The sequence below is a fragment of the Mus caroli genome, chromosome 8 (genome assembly GCF_900094665.2).
Source record: "Mus caroli chromosome 8, CAROLI_EIJ_v1.1, whole genome shotgun sequence".
Lineage (NCBI taxonomy): Eukaryota > Metazoa > Chordata > Mammalia > Rodentia > Muridae > Mus > Mus caroli.
Genome location: NC_034577.1, coordinates 80,190,897 through 80,209,065, shown reverse-complemented (window position 1 = coordinate 80,209,065; position 18,169 = coordinate 80,190,897). Strand labels below are relative to the sequence as shown.

General features: G+C 49.4%; 1 protein-coding gene across 1 annotated transcript in view; it reads right to left on the bottom strand.

Moving 5' to 3' along the window:
* The window catches only part of Nod2 (nucleotide binding oligomerization domain containing 2), a 39,652-nt gene that overhangs the window by 10,238 nt on the left and 11,245 nt on the right, over positions 1-18,169 (bottom strand). Inside the window, exons 3-9 of the mRNA XM_021170890.2 lie at positions 16,050-16,155; positions 11,047-12,862; positions 6,144-6,227; positions 5,901-5,984; positions 3,902-3,985; positions 1,646-1,729; positions 1,105-1,188 (exon numbers count right to left, since the gene is read on the bottom strand). Of these exons, the coding sequence (XP_021026549.1) occupies positions 1,105-1,188; positions 1,646-1,729; positions 3,902-3,985; positions 5,901-5,984; positions 6,144-6,227; positions 11,047-12,862; positions 16,050-16,155 (2,342 nt within the window). The remainder of the gene's footprint in view (positions 1-1,104; positions 1,189-1,645; positions 1,730-3,901; positions 3,986-5,900; positions 5,985-6,143; positions 6,228-11,046; positions 12,863-16,049; positions 16,156-18,169) is intronic.

Sequence of the window (18,169 nt, the reverse complement as noted above, 5' to 3'; positions counted from 1 at the left end):
TTAGACCAACCGAGGCACCCAGAAAGTCCACTTTTCATCCTCTTGAGCTGCCTGCAGGCTGTGCAGTGTGTGCAGATGAGCTGCCACCATGCTGGGGTGCATTTTGGTGATGCAGCTGTCTTTGAGTCATTTCTGTTCCTGTAAGTAACCCCTCATCCATATTTCTATAAGTAACCTCAATAAAACGGATGGTTTTCCAAGTTAAAGTTTGGTGGCATCCATCATGGGCTCCTATCTGGAGTGAGTAGACATGTGGTTTACATCTCCCCAGGTGTCACATAACACTTCCACACTGTGTTTGTGGCGATCCTTTCCATGTCTGTGCTTGGCTGTTTCCTGGAGAAATCACTTGGCATTTGTTTTCTCTCGCTACTCTATCTGGAACTGCAAAGGTACCCCTGGAGGTGGAGACACTGGCAGCGTCTACAGGAGGGATAGGGTCTGCTTCAGGTGTCATATGAACACTTGGTGGCTCGATCAATGATCCCAAACTCCACTCACAAGGATCTGATGTGATCTTTGACTTCTGAGGTGGCCTTTGACTCTAACAGCCAATGTTTTAAAGAACTGAAACTCATTTGGAAATACTAAACTTCACAAGCACTAGTACCCATGGTACTACTGCTACAGTTGTTGGCGGCTGCTGTAGTAGCAGTAACCTCACCGTTACAAAGGCTTTGCATTTATGGAACACGTACACATATGGCAGGCTCTATATTAAGCACATACACACATGGCAGGCTCTATATTAAGCTCTCTAACAGCACTACCTTCCTTAATTCTTAAAAATTCTTTCTGGAGCTGGGAGCATTCTGGATTTCAGTTCTCAGGTAGAAAGCTATAATCTGGGGATTACTTTAATCTGCCTGCTTGATTCCAGAGTTTGTGGTCTTCACCATTACAGCATGTGCAGGCAATAGATGAATCAGCAAGCCAACATATCCACGTAGATAAAAAGAATTAGCAGTGAAGCACCAGGGTCTGCAGGCACACCACTCAAAGCCAAAATCCGCTGATGACTCAGTCATCCAGCCTTGTGTTACCCACACAGCCTTCCACGGACAAGGCTAGGCAATCCCCCCCACCCACCCACCCATAACTCACCAGAGCTCCTCCAGTGACTTGTTCTTCTCCAGCATCAGTGCTAGGGCTTGGGCACCCATGCTGCCAATGTTGTTTCCTACCAGGCTAGACAGAATTGTGGAATAAAAACGAATCAGAATAGAGGCAGACCTCAGAGATTGGTCAACTGACCTATAGAGGGCGAGTGACGGACAGGCAAATGAAGGGTGTCCTCCATCTTAGACATAATTGATTACAGCGCCTCCTGAAGGCCAGGTGCAGCCTCCAAACCTTCCCCAACTGGCCAGCCATTCTCAATGGATTAGAACGAGTCCTTATCTGATAGGTTCAGCTCACAGCCAACCATTTACTAACAGGGAATCATGACCCTAAAAGGAGGGAGAGTCACCTCCAAATTCACCCCCAAACCCTCAAGTTTCCTGATCCCAAACTCATAGGTCTTTCATCCTTATTTTACTCCCTAATACAATGGAGTGCATACAAAAAGTTCAATGAACTTCAAAACCATCCCAACCCCCTCGGTCCCCCATGACAATGACATGACACACATCTTGCAACTTACCTGAGCCACTTCAGGCTCTGGTGGTCGGCCACAACTTCAGCCAGGGCTTGGGTGCCCTTATCACCCACGCTGTTGCCCCAGAACCTAGGATGTTAATAGGGTGTGTTTTAGGCACATACGTATTCATGTGCTTCCGTAGCACCACTCCACCCCAGGGAGGTCTCAGGGGTCCCAGCAATGTGGACCTACCACACCATTTTGGTAAAATGACCAAGCTCTGCTCAGAGTTTTCAGTGACCTTAAAGTCTTTAGCAAAGGTGTGTGGACCCACCCCTTGGCGAGGGGGAGTCCACCCTAGTAGTGGTTCACAGGGGTGATTTGTTTTCCTTCCTGACGTTTAGTCCAGATTTGCTTCCTGGTAGCTATCACCTCTTACAAGTCTCTAACTATTCTCAGGGACTACCCAGAGTGATGCTAACTCTTCCCGGACAAGCCAGCCTTTCATCTCTTTTTTCCTTCTTAATCCCCTCTGTTTCTATCATGTCCACACCCTTTACCTTCTGAGCTACTCTCCTCTGATCCACAATAGGTTGGAAATAGTCCTCACGCTCTGACCCATCCATACAGAGACTTGCCTTGTACGAATGTGGATATGTACAGATGAACAAAGACATCTGCACTGGGTCGGCATAGCACTCTCACGCACTCTGAAATAGTTAATGAAGTTGGTTGCCAACTTCAATAGGCCAAGAAATACTTAAGAAATACAGCCCGCCCCTGCGGGTGTTAGCAAGAGTTCTTCCAGCCACAGTCCGATGGCATGAGGGGTAATGAGCTAACCAATTAATAAATCCCTTCATGGAGTCGTAATATGACAGCATTAGCGGTAGGCGGTGAAATCGGAGTATGGCCCATGAAAGATCACCTGGGGTAAGTGTCCTTTGGGCCAAGTATTGCCCTGAGTCTCCTCCTACATCCTGCCTCCACTTGCTGGTCATGAAGAGGACAGCTGTTCTCTCCCACAACCTCCTGCCACCATGGTATTCAGCTCAAGCTTACAGGGCCAGACAATCGTGAACTGAACCCTCTGAAACTGTCAGTCAAAAATAAACATATCTTCCCTAAAGTTGCTTATGCCAGATATTCTAGTACTAGCAGCCAAGAGCTAATCAATACATCAGATTAGGTATGGACTGAGGTGGGGCTTTATAGGCACACTGCTCTGTAGACAAGGCATTGTGATAAGACAACAACAAAAAAATCTGGAAATATCCAAAGTGCACATCAACAGGTGACTGTCAAATAGATTACGTAAAGCCACCCAATCAGGGGAAGGCTACCCAACTCTTCTTAAAATGAGCTCACACTGGTCTGAAAGATGCCCATACTATGCTGGGAAGCACGAGGAGAGATCAGGCTTGCAGAGCAGGTCTCATCTCATGTTATCAAAATGTTTATGATTTTATTTCAGTTCCTGGTGCCATCCCTGACCCAGACAGTTGTCTTTAAAAGATGTTAAATGGAAGCCAGGCATGGTGGCTTCCCACGCCTTTAATCCCAGCACTCAGGAGGCAGAGGCAGGTGAATCTCTGGTTTCAAGGCCAGCCTGGTTTACAGAGTGAGTCACAGGACAGCCAGGACTACACAGAGAAACCCTGTCTGGAAAAACCATAAAAGCTAAGTGGTACATAAATGTCCAGTTGTGGCAGGGGAGACCTCAGGCAGAGAGAGAGAGTTCCATGGCAATAAGGCCTTGTTTCTTGTCTATTCTGTTGCTGCTAACACATCTGGAAAGGGTGCTGACTTCAGATTACCACAGTCTCCCTCCTGGCTCACACTGAGTTAACGGGCAACTAACTTGCCAGAGCAATGGGTCAAAACATCTGGGCCTTATAGTTACCCTCTCTTCCTACATCTTGGATCTCACCATCCCCAGTTCTCAACAACCAACCCCTCCTTTGGAAGCACAGCATCAGATGTTTCCATAGAAACCCTGGTGTTCTTGAGGAGCAGAAGGTACTTCCCAGGATAGCACAGTACTGAGCATCTCTTAGGACAAGAAGGCTCAGGTCCCCAGTTCAAGGCACAGCCCTCTCCCTACCCACAATACCATGAATCTCCCACTTACCAGGTGAGGAGGTGAACACAGAGGCAGCTCAGAAGCAGCCTAGCAGCACCCACGCTCACCCCAGCCCACCCTTCCGCCTGGATCCCAGGCTGCCTGGGGGCTCTTCAGGTGAAGTGCTTACCTGCCCCTAAATCTGTGAAAGCCCCACATTCCTTCATGCACACCCTCTATCTCGGAAGCAAACCTACCCCAGGAACTTCAGGGAGGTGTTGCTCTTGAGTCCCTGGGCCAGCACCTCGGCTCCAGCGGCTGTGATGTGATTGTTCCCCACCCTGGCAGGAAGACACAGAAGATCAAGGAAGGCACAGCATGCTGGCACCTGGCCTCTTCTGGGGTGTAGTAGTGACATGCTGCTCAGCAAGGGGTTCCGACCACTTGGGTGTGGTTTTCCAAATAGGTCTGGGCAGGAGTCATAATAGAAAGCTGTCCTGGCTTTCTGTTTCCTGGTTTCCCTAGGAAGTTGTCACATCTTTTTGTTCTTGGTCTCAGCCACCCTCAGTATACACCCCAGCATAACCCCCCCCCCAATCCCTACCCCCTTGACTTCAAACCCACTGTCACCAGGGGTAGCCCTGGCCTATTCTGAAGGGACCCAGAAAAGAGGAAACACCAAGGATACTGCAGGAGGGAGGCAGGCAGGGTCACAGGGGTGCAGCAATTAGCAAGGACAAGACCACAAAAAGGTTGCAGCATAGCTAGATCTAGTCTCCTCTAACAGTTCAGAGCTGTCACCCACAAGGCAAGCTTTCCAGAATAAATACAAATCAAATTCATCTTTCCAGGGCACTTGAAACCACCCTGGCTCACAACCATCTTATAGGGCAGGCATGACCATCTCATTCCAGAAAACACGTGGTACCAAGAAAGCAACCCAAGACCTGTGCTGGGCAAGTTAGCTTTGAGACCACCCCAGTGGCCTCATGAATTCTCACAGAGTGGCACCAAAGTCCAAACTACTTCCTCCCATCCGTCTCCTTCATGCAGGGTCAGTCCCCAGCCTCCACAGCTCCCTCCTCATTCTCCCACCACCCGTGGGCATTTTCTGCTCCTATAATCCCTTCTCTGAGCACTGAACTAACATAAGGATACACAAGCTGGAAGCTTACATAATTTACCCATGATCGTTCAGTCTCTCGGCTTACTATATAAAGCACGCACTGTACTGTACCAGCTCGTTACGTGCGTTAACTCCATCCTGACAGTCTTTCAGATGGCTGTAAATATGATCCCCATTTTAAGGAAAGAGACGGGAACAAAAACAACTGATCCGACTAGCTCACGCAGCTAATCAGGACTCGGATCTCTGGGTGTCTAGATTCCAACCAGGGGACAGCCTCACTCCAGAGTCCCTGCTTTCAGCCATGATGAAAGCACCGTGGACTGGCCCTAAACCTAGGCCTCCAGGTCTGAGTCCAACAGCCTGTGCTACCCACAGACTTCAGTAGATGGCTAGACCAGATGAGACTGGGGGAGCAGGTGGCAGTGGTAAAACAGAGCTTTTTGTACCAAGTGGCACCTGTGGCTTTGGCCTTTGTAGCCCTGAGATGAGAGCTGTGTGGCCATATTTTAAAATGGCCTCCCTCGTTCCAAAGGCAGCCAGCAGGCAAGAAATAAGAGGAGCTATTCTTCACTGTCTTCACTGTTGCTTTGCAAATCATAAAAGGCATGAATATCAGAGAGAAAGAAAGAGAGAGAGACTTGAGATCAAGCAACTAAAGAGAGAGGCACTAAGTACTTGGGGTGTATGTGTCAATCTTGGGTAGGAAAGCAATTCAAATTGAGGGCAGGAGCATCAGATGGAATTTCAAACCTTGCCTGAGTGCTGAGGAAGCTCTGGGGAACATTCCAGCACCTGGGTACCACAGCTGTGACAGTTAGCACAGATTCAGTGTATATCACAAAGAACTTGAGATCATAGACATGGGGTGAGGGGGAGGGCACTTGGAGGGCGGTGCAGGCAGGGAGGCCTAGAAACTCTCCACCCCAGGAACCAAAAACTTCCAAAAGACAGGAGCTCCTTAGCCTCCACAGAGCAGAGCATAGCATGGGATCTAAGAAATGAGCTCAAAGTGAGACCTTTTCCTGGATGCAGTCAAGGATCACCAGCCACCATTGGTCACAGGCCAGATCATGTAAACTCAGCTCTGGGAATGTCGGATTCAGAGAAGAAGGGAAGTCTGGGCTCACCTCAGGGACAAGAAGTTCTGCTTGTGTGCAAGGAGCTTGGCCATGGAGCAGGCGCACGCATCCGTGAGTTTGTTGTTGAAGAGACTGCTGGGTTCCAGGAAAGATGGAAACAAAGCACAGAACTTCAAACAGGGGAGTCCTCCTCTCTTCCCAGGAGCCATCCTGCCTACCCCAGGAGTCACACCTGGCCTACCCCATCACCCACCCATAGCTGCCTCAGTGGCCCTGCCCAGTCCGACTCACGCTAGCTTCTGCAGCTGCTCACAGCGAAGAGCACACTCAACCAGCGTGCGGGCACCTCGGTCTGAGATATTGTTATCTCGCAAACTGAAAAAGATGACATTGGTTCAGTTAAAAGTAGAGCAGATGAGACAACACCCCCTCCAAGGAGACCCTCACCTCCAAATGACAACCTCACTGTGCTTCTGGTAACCAGAAGGGCAGAGTACCTCATGCAGATAGAGAGCCCCCCATCCAAAATCCCTGACCAGGGGAGCTGGTGATAGAAGACAGTCTAAAGACTGGGGACCCTGAGCCCTAACTAAAGAACACTGGGGTTTTTTGAGAAGCCATGGAGTTGATTTCAAACCCAGTTCCCATCTTTGCAGAAGGATAATGACCATGACAGTCACCCCATATAAGGATGTTAAGATGGAGAGGAGCTGACCTGTGGCAGAAGCAGTCAGAACAGGATGAACCATCTAGGAAGCAGACTGCAGACCAGCTAGATAGACACAAGTATCTCAGACCTTGGAAACAGCCCTAAGTTAAAGAGCACTGCTGATCTGCCCTTGGCTCACCAAAGCCCTGAAGGTGGGCAAGGCCCTGCAGTCTGCTAGGGAGCCTGGGTCACAAGGTCATCCGAGAGCTTTCCTAAACTACAGCTTCTCAAGCCCCTACCCGGAGCTGGTAGCCTGGGGATAGGTACCCAGTGAAGTCAGAAACCTGTGTACTTTAACAACGATGCCCTCCACTGGCACGTATAAGTAATCCTTGCATAGGTGGTTACCAGCCCAGGTACTAGTCCCCCTCAGCTGGATGCGCTGACCTTGATCGGCTAGTCACTAACTGTCCTAGTTTGATTTCCATTGCTGTGATAAAACACTATGAACCAAAAACAAAACAAACATACAACAACAAAAACGGAATAGAATCTAGAACTTTGTTTTGCCTTATGGTCCCAGAAGGGTAAGAGTCTATACTAGCAGGGAGGCATTGGCAGCAGGTAAGCAGCATGAGAGCTTACATCTCCAATGGTAAGCACAAAGACAGTGAACTCCATGTGGCAAGACTCTAAACTCTCAAAAGCCACCTCCAGCAATGCCGTACCTCCTAAACCTCCTGAAACATCACTGCGAATTAGGGACCAAGTGTTCAAATACCTGCCCCTATTGGTGTGTGTGTGTGTGTGTGTGTGTGTGTGTATGTGTGTGTGTGTGTAGAGCGGGGTGGTTCTCATTCAAACAGTTAGACTAGCTATCTCCAGGTCCCTGCACCTGCAACAAGGAAATGCCCATCTCAGCAAACTCTGCCCATGCACTGTACATGGTAAGAGCCACCTGAAATCACCAGTCCATTTTCTGTGCCAGGCACTGCTCTGTGAACCCCCCAACAGTAGCATCATTAATTTCACCCCAAGTCCATACAGTAGGCCCTACTGATGTGTCCTCAAGAGAGACACAAACAAAATGGGGTGACTTTGCTGGAGTTGCACAATGCTGAGCCAGGATAGCTGGGCTGCCAACCTGCCCTCAAGCACAGCATGGTGCAGCCTCCCTGAGGGCTTTTCTAGGGCTCTCAGGGAAGTGGTTTTCAAGCTGCAGGTTGTCTGCCCTATTAGTGAGCTCCACAGACAATTCTAAAAGTTCTGAGCAGGATGTCAACGCTGAAATAGGACAGCTGAAAGAAAGCAGGGTGAGTCAGAGCTAATGAGGGAAGTCATCTCACAAAGCGCTTGTTTCAGTTCTGCACGCCCGTGGGTCTGTGCATTCTCTCTGGGAGGGGAACAGAAAGCTGAAACCATCACCCTAGAGGCAAAGAGAGCAGAGTCTAAAGAAGCCTGCAGAGGAGTGCTTTGCATGTAGGGTTTCTTAGAGACCAGGATTTCAGTTGGCATGGAAACCCTTCGGGTGGGGAAGATGCAGACTCATACTGTGGGAGAGAAGCTGACCCCTTCTTCCCTTCTGCTTTCTTTCCTCTCTCTATGTGGCTGTGTTATGCACATGCGCGCGCACACACACACACACACACACACACACGAAATGCTAACCTCTTAGTTGTACAAAGGTTAAGAACAGTAGAGCTTGGTCAAGGGCTTTAAGCGCCGCATTCAGCTTTCTCTTACTAACATAATCCCTGAGGTGATTAACTTAAAAAGCAAAAAGATCCATTTTGACACACATGTCTGGAGATGTCAGTCTATCTGCTGGCCTTCCTGCTTTGGAACCTGCGTCAAGGCAGCACATCGTGACAAAGGGGTAAACAGCGTGTATCTCCAGCCAGGGGATAAACGCTAAAGGAATGAACTGGGCTCCCATAATCCCTTACAAGTGCACACCTCCAATAACCTACAGACAGGGATGCCCTTCTTAAACATTGCACCTCCCAACACACAGACCCTTGAGGGACATACATCCATACATGGTAACTACTCAGGACAAAAAGAAGCTGATTTCTGCAGAGCAGGATTCTCACAGAGCAAGACTTCCGGCGTCTGAATAAAGGGTGATGCTTGTTACCCACAGGTTCCCAACCCTCCCCAACTTCCGCAGTCCCCCCAGGCACCCCCTTCCCACCCAAGCCTACTGGACAGGAATTACTGCAGCCCAGGAACCTCCAATTCAACAAGCGACTTTTCATGACACCAGGCCAGGACTCCCTTTTTCTGAAAACAGACAGACCCACAGCCTCCCAGACCTCTGGACCCATCATGTCACAGAATCATATGAACGTTCTTAATCATTGAAAAAGGACCATTTAAAAATTCCAGGGATGGATGGGTGCTGAGCTTGGCATACTGTATCTGTAACTCTGGTATGAAGGGGGGGAGGCAGAAAGATCTTAAGTTTGAGATCTCAGTGTGAATTAGCTGAAGCCGCACTTAAAAATAAAAATCCAGAGATGACTTGGTCTGAGGATCATCCAGGCCAGTATACTCAGTCTTCTGAGGTTGTGGTTTAAAAGGAGTGGCCCTGCCTTTAATCCCAGCACTTGGGAGGCAGAGGCAGGCGAATTTCTGAGTTCAAGGCCAGCCTGGTCTACAGAGTGAGTTCCGGGACAGCCAGGGCTATACAGAGAAACCCTGTCTCGAAAACAAACAAACAAACAAACAAACAAACAAACAAAGGCTTGGCCCACTAGCCAGGAGAGCAGCTTCAACACCCAGGGCTCCAAGTTCCCAATTAAGGTCCCATGCAGCTCTGTTCCCAGAGACATGGTGCATGGTACAGATCATGTTCATTCATTTTCCTGGCCAAATTCATGCTCTTCTCTTGGCTCTAGGTGCTAGGAGGCAGATACCCTAAGGTGACCTCAGGTAGGCTCAGCCAGCAGAAGGCACAGCACTGGAAAGGCAAGGAGCAGAGAAAAGGGGCCTTCTTACCTCAGATGCATCCCTACCTAAAGCTCCTCCCTGGGTCTTCCTCTCAGCCAGCAAATCCTCTCTTGCTTCAGGCTTTTCCCTAGAGCCCTTCCTAATTCCCACCCACAACTCTGCAGTCCCTTCCATAGACTTTCCCCCTATTCCCCAACTTAAGGGCTGCATCTGTTACCTCAAGACCCTGATGGAGCTATTCATATTTCTATTATACAGTTATTGTGTACAACAGAGCTACACATTAACTGCATATACAATACACCATATTATGTTATAAACTTGCAACCACATCCCTGTACAAGGGTAAGTCAACACACAGTTTCACAAAGGTGTCTATGTTGTGGCTTTACCTTAGAGCAGATAAGCCATCTAATACGGACAGGAATCTTGCCTTTTGTTAAGTTCAATTAAGGTTATCTGCAAGGAGAGGCAAAGCCTCAGGAGGCTGTTTCTAGATCTTAACTGTAATGTACAACTTCCTCTTTCTGATAGGCTCTAAATAAATAGCAGGCCACCCCGTTTACTGACAAGTGAGAAGGGAGGTTGCGGGGAGGGGCATGCTGGTCACCAGATCTGGGTATACTCTCTGCCTTTGCCCAACCCCAGACATGGAAAGAGGCCCACAGATGTTCCAAGGAGCAGAGCCTCATGTTTTTAGCCATGGAACAGAAAGCAATGTGGGTGATGGGAAGTTCTCCAACTGATTTATCTCAAGTGACGGAAGTCCCATAATGATGAAATTTTAAAGATTCAAATGGGGCTCAAACTATTTCTGGTTTGAAGTGGTCCTTAATACAGACACAAAACTTTGTGTGGGACCTCAAGGATTCCCCAGAGCAGTGGAAACGCATCCAGAGACAGGAGACTTGAAACCAGGAAGGCATGCTTTGTGAAAACCACCCTTGTTGCCCATATGATTCTGACGAGTTACTTGACTTCTGTGAGCCTCAAGGAAAGAATCACGGGGTGCTAAGAGCCCTGCTGAGCCCAGCACGGTTGTGGGGGATGGATGGGGTTATTTCAGAAAGGATAGCACAGTGCCTAACACAAAACTTCAAGCCTGGCTGCGATGGCTAATCTTGGTTGTCAACTTGACACACCTGGGACAAGGGAGTCTCAATTGAGGAATTGCTTCCATCAGACTGGCCCGTGGGCTTGTCTATGGGTCATTTCCTTGATTGTTCATTGATGGAAGAGGGCCCAGCCCACTGTGATGCCATCTCTAGACAGGTGGGCCTGGTGTGTACTAAAAAGCTAGCTGAGCAAGCCAGAAGAAGCAAGGCAGTAAACAGAACCCTCCACTGCTCCTTCTTTACGCTCCGGCTTCCATTCATTCACAGCAAAGGGAAACAAACTAAGACAGTAGCTCTAGTTATTTGTTCTGAAACTAAGGCCCAGAAGAGGGAAGGATCTGGCTGGTGTTGTATGAAGGGTGGCAGAGGTGGAATAGGACCCAGACTTCTGGGTCCCAACAGTGTTCTATGCTTCTACGTCTAGCCTTGACAGTAGCATTTGCCACAGGTCCAATCAGCAAGACCTTGTCACACTCACTACAGAGCTGTGCAGACCCCAAGGCACGGTCGCAGCTGTTCCACTCCAACATCTCCCACAGAGTTGTAATCCAGCTGTAGGGCCACAGGCCGCTGGAGATGTTGCAGTACAAAAGCCAGCGCAGCACACTCTGCAGGGCCCACTCTGCAAAATGTCAACTTCAGGTGTCCGATGTCCAAGCGACGGACAGCCTCCTGGGCCAACTGCTCCTCCTGCATCTCATACAGGCTCCGGATGAGCCAAATGAAGCCCGGCATAGCATGCATGCTCTTGGTCTCACCGGGCACGGCAGGCGGGATGGAATGGAAGTGCTCACGGAGGCTGTGGGCCAGACACGAGCGGGCACGTGCCTGACGCTGGAGCAGCACCCTCTCGGAGACCTGGCATGCGGCCAACAGGTCCCGATGCTGCTGGGACAACAGACCCGCTAGGAAGGCTGCAGTGATCTGCAGATTGTGTGGCTCAGCCTTCTGCAGCAGGGCTGCTTTGCTGCCCTTCTTGACTCTGGAGCCCTGGATACACAGGTTGGGCAGCAGCCTTCCCAGCAGTGAGCTGCCCAGCCGGCCACAGCTGAAAAGGTGCTTGAGAGAGGCCACCGACGTGTCAGCACTGACAGCCAAGTAGAAAGCGGCAAAAAAGCACTGGAAGGTAATGTGCAGGAACTCCAGGGGCGCCTTGCTCCCGGGCACACTACTTTGGGCACGTACCAGGAAACCAAGAGAAATATCATCAGAGTCAACCTGAGCTGCCTGGAGCTGCTGGGCTGAGAACACATAGCAGCTCATGGCCAGGCCCCGGAGAGCCAGGTGGCCAAGGTGCAGGAGGGTGGAGAGCCGGCTTTGGAGGAGTCCAGGTCCCAGACCGAGCGGGGAGGAGTCCGGAGGGGAGGCATGCAGCAGGAAATGCTGCAGGATCAGGAGGTACATGTCCGTGCTGGTTGTTGGGAAGCCCCTGTTCTGCAGCAGAAGTTCCCGGTGGCATCTGGACACCATCCAAGAGAAGACAGGGAGGTGGCACAAACCATGCAGGGCTGAAGTGGCTTGGATCAGCTGGATGAGGCGGTCTGCCACCCCAGGTTCCCGGTGGTGCTTTCTCAGGTACAGTTGGATGCCCTCTTCGGAGAAGCCCTTAAGGTGGCACTCTGTACGGACGAACTTCCTGAGGAGCGCTGACACAGCATCCGGGCGGCTGGTCAGCACCTTGCAGGCATTCTTCAGCAGGTTCCCCTGGAGAAGGTTGAAGAGCAGAGTCTGGACTGACGTGGGGTCAATTGGAGAGCAGTGGCGCTCCCGGTCGGTGAACCGGAACTTGAACTCGTCCAAGCCATCAAAGGTTAACAGGACACGGTCAGGATGGTCAAGGAGGAACTGGAAGACATCGTCCTGAGCGACATCAGGCCAGCAGCAGTGCTCAAAGAGCAGAGTCCTCAGGGACAGAGGTTTGGCCACGCATTGCAACTGTCTGCAGCTGAATGGGAAAATGAAGAGAAACTCCTGGAAGCTCCTCCCTGTTGCCCACAGCAGGTGCAAATGCTGCAGTAGAGTGCTCTTGCCACTGCCTGCTTCACCCACCACCAGTATGGTGTCGGCATCTCTGTTCAGGTGACCATGGGTATCAAAGAGGTCCTCCAGGCCCAGGATGGCAGGGCTCTTCTGCAAGGCTCCGGCTGTGCCCACTTCAGTCCGCAGCTCCAAGATGTTCTCCGTGTATATATCCTCCAGGCAAAGATTCTCTGACCCATCGTAAGTACTGAGGAAGCGAGACTGAGCTGACACCATGGTCCTCAGCTTAGATATGAACTTCTGACACTCGGCAGCTAGGATACAGAAGAGGCAAATGAGGGTGAAGCCATGGTCACAGCGGGACCTACCTACCCAGAGAGTAGCCTGCATGGGGAATGCAATGTGTGGAAGGGCTAGTAGGCATCTGTCCTAGTGGGCATCTGTCCTGCCTTATTCACCTCTAAGCTGAGGGTTTGGTGGACAGGACCCAGGGGCTTCCAAAACCTGGTTCTTCCCCTGCAAAGTAGGAATATGGCCGAGAACTTTGATATGGTCAAACAAGGATGGTGATACATGCCAACTAGTCAGTATAGCATCCAACACAAAGGACATTAGCCACTGTCATATGTATTATGCACTCCTGAAGGGACCAGGGAGGATATGGGTTGCAGGATCTGTATCCTGATTGTCTATCCCTGTTGGGTGGCCCGAGATACCCTTTAGTGTCCACTGCCAATTTCTGATGGAAAATAGAAGGGGGCAGGTTTTAGGTCTTCAAATTCTGAAGTCTGACACTCAGGCCCACCATTTGCTTGGCAAGCCATTTGGCCTTTCCAAGATCCAGTGTTCTTAGCTGTAGAAACAAGAACTACTAAGGCTTTCATTTGAAATGTCCCCACTAGCTTGTGTGTCTGAATGCTTGGTCCCCAGCTAATAGTACTGCCTCAGTAGAGGTAGCACCTTTAGGATACAGAATCTCGATGGCTGATACGGTTCACTGAGGATAGGACTCAAAGGTTATGTCCCGGCCAACTGCCACCTGAGCTCTCTGCCTCCCATCCATTGTTGTAATGAAATCAGCCTCTCCTGTTATCTCTTCTTGGGTCAAGCTGCACCAGCCACCAACCCTCCTGGACACAATGTACAGTCCTAAAAACTGGGAGCCCAAAGAAATTTTCCCCTCTTGAGCTACTTCTGGTAGATGTCTGCACCACCACAAGAAAAAAAAATGGCCACATAGAGCAGCATCCAGATCTGATTCCCAGACCCCACCACCACCACCATGTCTGTGTTATCTTACATGCTAAATGGATTAGTCAGACTGAATGGCTAACTCTGAGACCTCAGCATCACCAGGTGCCTGTGCCAAATCCTCGTCAAAACCTTCTGATACTTCCTTCCTGCCCCTTCCTCCTCCTGCTTGTTTGCATCCAGGGCCCTACTGCCAGTGCAAAGCACTTCCTAATGAGAGCTAAGTTCTCCTTTCAAGAAATGGGGAAGTGCTGGTCAGAGGCTTGGGCTGGCAGGACGTCACAGGACATCATAGGATGTCAACACCTTCACCCCACCATGGCCTCTGTGGCCCTGGGAAAGCACCAGCCCATTTGGCCTCAACTCAGAGGTATGCAAGTTCTTGTCAGAGAGCTCTCAGGCCACTGAAGTACCAGCAGAGACATAGGAAGCAGGCACCTGGGCTGCTGTCACTTCTTCTCATCTTCTTTTCTGACACAGGGTCTCATTCTGGAGCCCAGACTTGCTTCCCACTTGCAGTCTTCCTGCCTGAGCCCCACTGTGTGCTGGGATTAAGGGCCGAGCTGCTGCAGCTGGTATTCAAGACCTCTTGTTTCCAAAGGCGAGGATCCTTGTGGCTCTTTCTGCCCTTTGGCTATATCAGGAGCACTGACCATATACCAAAAGATACACAGGCCCCTTTCCAACGCCATGACTTAAAATGCCAGCTTCTAGCCATTACCAATATCACTGAAAGCTTCCAAACAAACCTAGTGCTGGCACGACAGCCTAGTGGGTAAGAGCACTTGGTACCAAGCCTGGTGACATGAGTTCAGTCTCCAAAACTACGGTGGAAGAGACAGCCAACCCCTGAATGTTGTCTTCTGATGTCCATGTACATGTCATGGCACACTCACATGCATCTATACACACACACACACACACACACACACGCAATACACAAACACACGTGCACTCACGTACACGTGCATGCACACTTGCATACAGGCACACACAAATTAAAAAAAAATAAGTAGGCAAAATGAAATTTGGTAGAGTGAACTAAAGAAATGTCTCTCATTTTCATTAAAAAATAAATAAACCCAATTTTTACTTTTTTTTTTGAGAGAGAGGGTCTCATGACTTCCAACTTGATATTATAATGGAAGATGACCTTGAACTACTGATCTCTCTGCCTCTACTTACAGGTGTGTACAACCATGTCCACCTGCTTAATTGCCATCTTTAGAAGCATCTTGTGTCAGGGAACTGTCTAGTGCCTATGTGGCCAGCTACACTTGATGACATTGTCAGTAAATACTCCCCAAGGGCCACAGTGGCATCTACACAGCGAATCCCATCTCATGTTCTTGTATGCAACAGTATACACCTGGGTACCAAGCACAGGCCTCCAGCCACCCTGCCCACACGCTTGCTTCTGCACAGACAGCAGGGCCAGAATGATAGTCCCTTCTGTTAGCTATAGTTCATGGACCAGGAGTCCACATCAGGTTTCTTCCCAGTTATGTGAGAACAAGACTGGGGGAGTACCAGGCTTGCATCCTTCTGCAACTGGTGGTTTCTTCTCCCAAGTAGAGAAGGACACTTCAGTCACACCCATCTTGCTTCTCAAGCCTCAATCTTCCCATCTGTGAAATGGAACATAGCAAATACCCACTTCTCGGAACTGTTGGTAAATGGCAGAAAAATTCCATAGAGTGTATGGCAGGCTGCCTGGTTCATTTCAGCCGTGTCACCCGGGCCTCTCTCACTGCTCAGCTGAGCATACCATGGATGAGACTGCACCTTCTAAGTCTGCCTGGTTTTGAGTTCCGGATCATGAGAAACTAGGTTTCATGGATTGAGAGATCCTAGCCCTATCTGTGTCTGATCTAGAATGCAATTTGGACAGCAAGATGTACCCATAGCTGGCTCTCTCCACATGCCTTGGCTCCAGGGAGCATCGTGTGGTTTGGGGAACAAAGAAGGGGGAGAGCCACCATGCCCTCATCTTTTCAATCGTCACTGCTGTCAGGTTGCTGCTAGGCTTCAGATGCAGGAACTGAGTCTGGGGGACGTCAGGAGGAGACAGCCAACTCCCGCAGACTGTCTTCTGATCTCCATGTACATACCATGGCACACTCACATGCATCTATACACACACACACACATACACACGCACATACACAAACACACATCCATGGACGCTAACTGCCTTGCGCTTTGCTCTATAACCAGGGATCTGTGTTAACCAGAAGGACAAATACGTACCCTCGTAAGGCAGAGGCAGTGGAGCTGGCAGTTCCCTGACGTGCTGTAGAAGGAAGGCAGCCAGTCCATTGGCCTTCACCGCAGCGAGATCAAGCAGCCTTCTTGCCTACAGACAACAAAGAAAAGGCCATTGCTATTTTCAAGAAGGCCGAAGGAAGAGGAACAGTGTGGGAAGGTTTCTATTAAACGTTGGACACCCCTAATCTGAAGGTCCCAAATCCAAATGCTCTTAAATCCCAAGCCTTCTAAGTGCTGACACAATGTCACAACAGGAAAATTGAAACATCGTGTAGAATTACCAACCATGTGTGCATGAAATATAAATGACTTCTGTCATTAGACGTGGGTCGGGTTGCCAAGGTAATCATTGTTTATGTAAATATTCTAAAACCCAAAAAATTTTCTGAAACACTCCTGGCATCAAGCATTCAGGATAAAGTAAAAAACCACCAACAATACAATCAATACACAGTCCTCTTCTAGCATAATGAGAGCCCAGAAAAACAACTGCGCTACCGTCTGCATTTAGCAAACAAAGATGATGTAGTCGTGGTTTGTGAAACAAACACACAGCCAACCTGGCTCCCTCCCAAAACCCACTGAGAGAATGAATAGCTAAAAATTAAAAGCTAAAGAAAGACAAAATAAATACATAAACCTACCAACGGACAAAAAGCAAGCAATGATTTTGGAAGCTATAGACCCCTGGAAGGCTGGTGTTGTACCAAGTCCCATGACCTGGATGCTTAAACTCTCTCTCTCCACAGAACCTACTTTCTTCTCCAGCCTAAACTATGCTCTGAGTCTGAGACACGCACCCCTAACTGCCCATTTTCTTCCTTTTAAATGTGTCATAAGTATACGTGCACGCACACACACACACACACTGGTCACACATGCACACACGCCTTTCCTAGTCTCTGCTCGGGTCTCCTCAATCCTTCTAGCTGTTCAGCCCAACATCTGAGGTCACCTTACAGTCCCTTCTCTGCACATCGTCAGCACATCCTGTAGTCTCCACCTTCAAAGTACCAGAATCAAGCTATCTGACAGAAATAGAGTCCAGGGCACACAAGCAAGGTATATGTGCACCAAAGCCTAGCAGCCACATGCCTCAGTGACAAGTATTGGGTGTACTTGGTCATAGATCATACTTGACCACAACACCCAAAATCCTGCCATTTCAACACACGGTCAACATAAGAAGTAGTGGAACATGCTGCTTTCTAATCCCTTTTCTGTTATGTCTTCTACAGTTGGTACATTTAGCTGATGGCTACGGAGCCCTGTATGCACATGAGGCCTACTGCCATCTTGGTCCAAGGCACAAGGCACACCATGGCTTACCTAGAAACTGCACAACTGCCAGTCTCTGCACTATCCCTGCCTACAGCCTATCCCATCCCCCACACCACAGTCAGAGAAGATTGCCTGCTTCCTAGTCAGAGGTGAGTATTTTACAGGTTAGTCACACAAGTAAACATCCCAGCCATGGCCTGAGTCCAATGGTAAACACTCCAGAGCCAAAGTAGACAAGCATCCTTGTCTGTGACCATGTAAACCCAGACTGCATCTCTTCTTGACTGCTTGACTGCCTTGACCCCCTCCTCTCCTTGAATGCTCCACTTAGCATTGACCTCCCTCTCATTTAATGAGCATGCCCAGTATGCTTCGACTTCAGGACTTTGCTCTGACAGCATCTCTGGGTAGAGTGCTAAACCCTACTGCTGGCTGGCTAATTCTCTCACCCACTTTAGTCTTTGCCCAGCTCCTATCTTCTCACTGAGAATACTCTAACAACCTTTCAGGAAGGTGAAGTCACTACTTCACACCCTGGGGACTCTCAACAGACAGATCCACTCGTTTATTAATCTTCCACTGCACAGGGTACCTTCCAAACTCTGCAATCTGCTTGCTTCTGCTATGATCTATCCCGCTGAGGTGTGAACATCATAACAAGGTTTTCTGTTGTATTCACTGATTTAGTCCCGATGACAGAGGCAGTATAAAAGGACTCCTGCTAGACAAACAGACAGATAGACAGACAGGCAAACGGATGGATGGATGGATGGATGGATGGATGGATGGATGGATGGATGGACAGGTGGGTGGGTGGATGG